General features: G+C 46.8%; 1 protein-coding gene across 2 annotated transcripts; it reads right to left on the reverse strand.

The window, feature by feature from the left end:
- Window positions 1-20: 20 nt before the first annotated feature.
- Window positions 21-2,400, reverse strand: LOC119308205 (actin-3-like). 2 transcript variants are annotated; one of them, XM_037584325.1, is made up of 5 exons: window positions 2,245-2,400; window positions 1,598-1,671; window positions 1,121-1,514; window positions 425-1,038; window positions 21-302 (listed from the first exon to the last, which is right to left on the reverse strand). In XM_037584325.1, exons 2-5 carry the CDS (start codon window positions 1,655-1,657, stop codon window positions 237-239), a joined length of 1,134 nt encoding a protein of 377 aa, XP_037440222.1. In that variant the 5' UTR covers window positions 1,658-1,671; window positions 2,245-2,400; the 3' UTR covers window positions 21-236. The 2 variants fall into 2 exon arrangements, with proteins under 2 accessions (XP_037440222.1, XP_037440223.1); XM_037584326.1 differs by lacking the exon at window positions 2,245-2,400 and adding an exon at window positions 2,098-2,148.
- Between the last annotated feature and the right edge of the window lie 243 nt (window positions 2,401-2,643).

Genomic DNA, 2,643 nt, shown 5'->3' on the forward strand with positions numbered 1-2,643 from the left:
ACTTTTTGGCATGAAAAAAAAAAACCGGAACATGCGGCATATGATTCGGCACCGGTCAAATATAGCAGCCCACTTTACATATTACGAGTCTACAAGGTACACAATTTTGACCCAACAAATTAATCCGGCAATACAGTCAACAGAATCCCAGCAATCTTAAACATAGTAGCTTACATGGCAAGGACTTGAGAAAAGAACAGCCAGAATAGATTCAGAAGACCCAGACAACTCGCAACTTAGAAGCACTTCCGGTGGACAATCGCTGGACCTGACTCATCATACTCGCCCTTCGAGATCCACATCTGTAGCATAAAAATCAGAACACATGGTTAGTACAACAAATAGGGAGTATATTTACTGTAACTACTGCAATGATATTAGGATGTATGATCGCTATTTAAGCAAAGAAAGGCGCAAGATTCACCTGTTGGAAGGTACTAAGGGAGGCAAGAATCGACCCTCCAATCCAGACACTGTACTTCCTCTCAGGCGGTGCCACCACCTTGATCTTCATGCTGCTTGGTGCAAGGGCAGTGATCTCCTTGCTCATACGGTCAGCAATACCCGGGAACATAGTTGAGCCACCACTGAGCACAATGTTACCATACAGATCCTTCCTGATATCCACATCACACTTCATGATAGAGTTGTAGGTGGTCTCATGGATTCCAGCAGCTTCCATACCAATGAAAGATGGCTGGAAAAGGACCTCAGGGCAACGGAACCTCTCTGCCCCAATGGTGATCACCTGCCCATCAGGCAGCTCATAGCTCTTCTCCACAGAGGAGCTGCTCTTGGCATTTTCCAGCTCTTGTTCATAGTCAAGAGCCACATATGCGAGCTTCTCCTTGATGTCCCTTACAATTTCCCGTTCGGCAGTGGTGGTGAAGGAGTAACCTCTCTCAGTAAGAATCTTCATCAAACAGTCAGTTAGGTCGCGCCCAGCGAGGTCAAGACGAAGGATGGCATGTGGAAGGGCATATCCTTCATAGATTGGCACAGTATGGCTGACACCATCACCAGAATCCAACACGATACCTGGAAAAACAACATTTATTTCCCAGTTCAGTTGAGGATGAAGCTTACATTTTAGAATATGTGTGCTCGCAATGACAATTACCTGTTGTGCGTCCACTAGCATATAGGGAAAGCACAGCCTGGATGGCCACATACATGGCTGGAACATTGAAGGTCTCAAACATGATTTGTGTCATCTTCTCCCTGTTAGCCTTGGGGTTCAGGGGCGCCTCAGTCAGCAGTACTGGGTGCTCCTCAGGTGCAACACGGAGCTCGTTGTAGAAAGTGTGATGCCAGATCTTCTCCATGTCGTCCCAGTTGCTGACGATACCATGCTCGATCGGATACTTCAAGGTGAGGATACCCCTCTTGGATTGGGCCTCGTCACCAACATATGCATCTTTCTGCCCCATCCCCACCATCACACCAGTGTGGCGGGGGCGCCCAACGATACTTGGGAAGACGGCCCTGGGTGCATCATCCCCTGCAAAACCAGCCTGTGGAGAAAACAGATCGCAGTCAGCACGATGAAGGCCGGACCAAGGATTTACACCAATTGACAGAAAGGGGCAATACAAACCTTGACCATGCCAGTTCCATTGTCGCAGACAAGGGGCTGGATGTCCTCACCGTCAGCCATTTGATTGAGTGACTCTGTTGCACAAATTTTGACAAGAAGGCTATTATTACCAGATACCAACGAAAAAAGCTACACGAACAGAAGAAAATTCACCATGAGAAATCTCAATGTTACTACGTTGCAGCAAGAATGTTAGCACCTACAACATCATCTGAGTTCTACATGCCGTAACTCGGCCTTTTCTTTTCTCCCATTTTATAGTACTCCAATATTTGTGTGTAATATACAGCATATTAACTTGTAAAATATGTAAGCAAATCAAACGATGGTCCAATCATCTACACTCTGATCGAGAACAACACAAGAACATCCACATGCAGTTTCTTGGCCGTAATAACTCTACTAGGACACAATCTAAGAGTACATCGCAGCCCATCAGTTCCAGGTCCTAACTGTTACACTCCGGGGCCAGGGGGAAAAAGGCAAAGCAAGAACCGTACAAATTAGTCATTTCTCGGGTAACTCATCAGATCTAGCACGCCCCAGCCCCGACCGCGCAGAAATCGCATGCTTCCATGCCAAAATTAGCAGGGATAATCCGGAAAAGAAAAAAGGAAACTGCTGCGAGGATGGCCGGGCGTGCTTACCCGGGGATCTAGGGGAACCTGCCCGCCTGAGGACCTCCCACCGAGATGAGCGGCAGCTGCAGAGAGCGGAGGAAGAGGATGAGGGGGTGGGTGGCGGCGGTGGTGGCGAACCAGGCAGAGGCAGAAGAACCAAGTGCTAGGCTTGGCCTTGTGCCCTCTTTTATACGCACACATTTTCCTTTTCCCAGCTCTCTCTTGTTTTCCCTGGGGCAAATATAAAGTACAGTATTTAATTTCATCCGCCAGGTTTCATGGAAAAATGGTAAGAGATAAATAGGTTGGCTTGCAATAATCTATACTCGCTCCGTTCCATAACGTAGTGCCTATAGATTTTTGCAAAAGTCAAACATTACAAATTAACCATATTTATAGAAAAAAGTAGGTACATCTAGAATACCA

Source organism: Triticum dicoccoides, chromosome 5B (genome assembly GCF_002162155.2).
Source record: "Triticum dicoccoides isolate Atlit2015 ecotype Zavitan chromosome 5B, WEW_v2.0, whole genome shotgun sequence".
Taxonomy (NCBI): Eukaryota; Viridiplantae; Streptophyta; class Magnoliopsida; order Poales; family Poaceae; genus Triticum; species Triticum dicoccoides.

Bases quoted from the DNA above. Each gene is read 5' to 3' on its own strand.
- LOC119308205 (XM_037584325.1), bottom strand. From the start codon at position 1,657: ATGGCTGACGGTGAGGACATCCAGCCCCTTGTCTGCGACAATGGAACT. The intron at 1,515-1,597 runs GTTTGTATTGCC...TTTTCTCCACAG, and splicing joins ATGGAACTGGCATGGTCAAG to GCTGGTTTTGCAGGGGATGA. The intron at 303-424 runs GTGAATCTTGCG...TTTATGCTACAG, and splicing joins CCCTTAGTACCTTCCAACAG to ATGTGGATCTCGAAGGGCGA.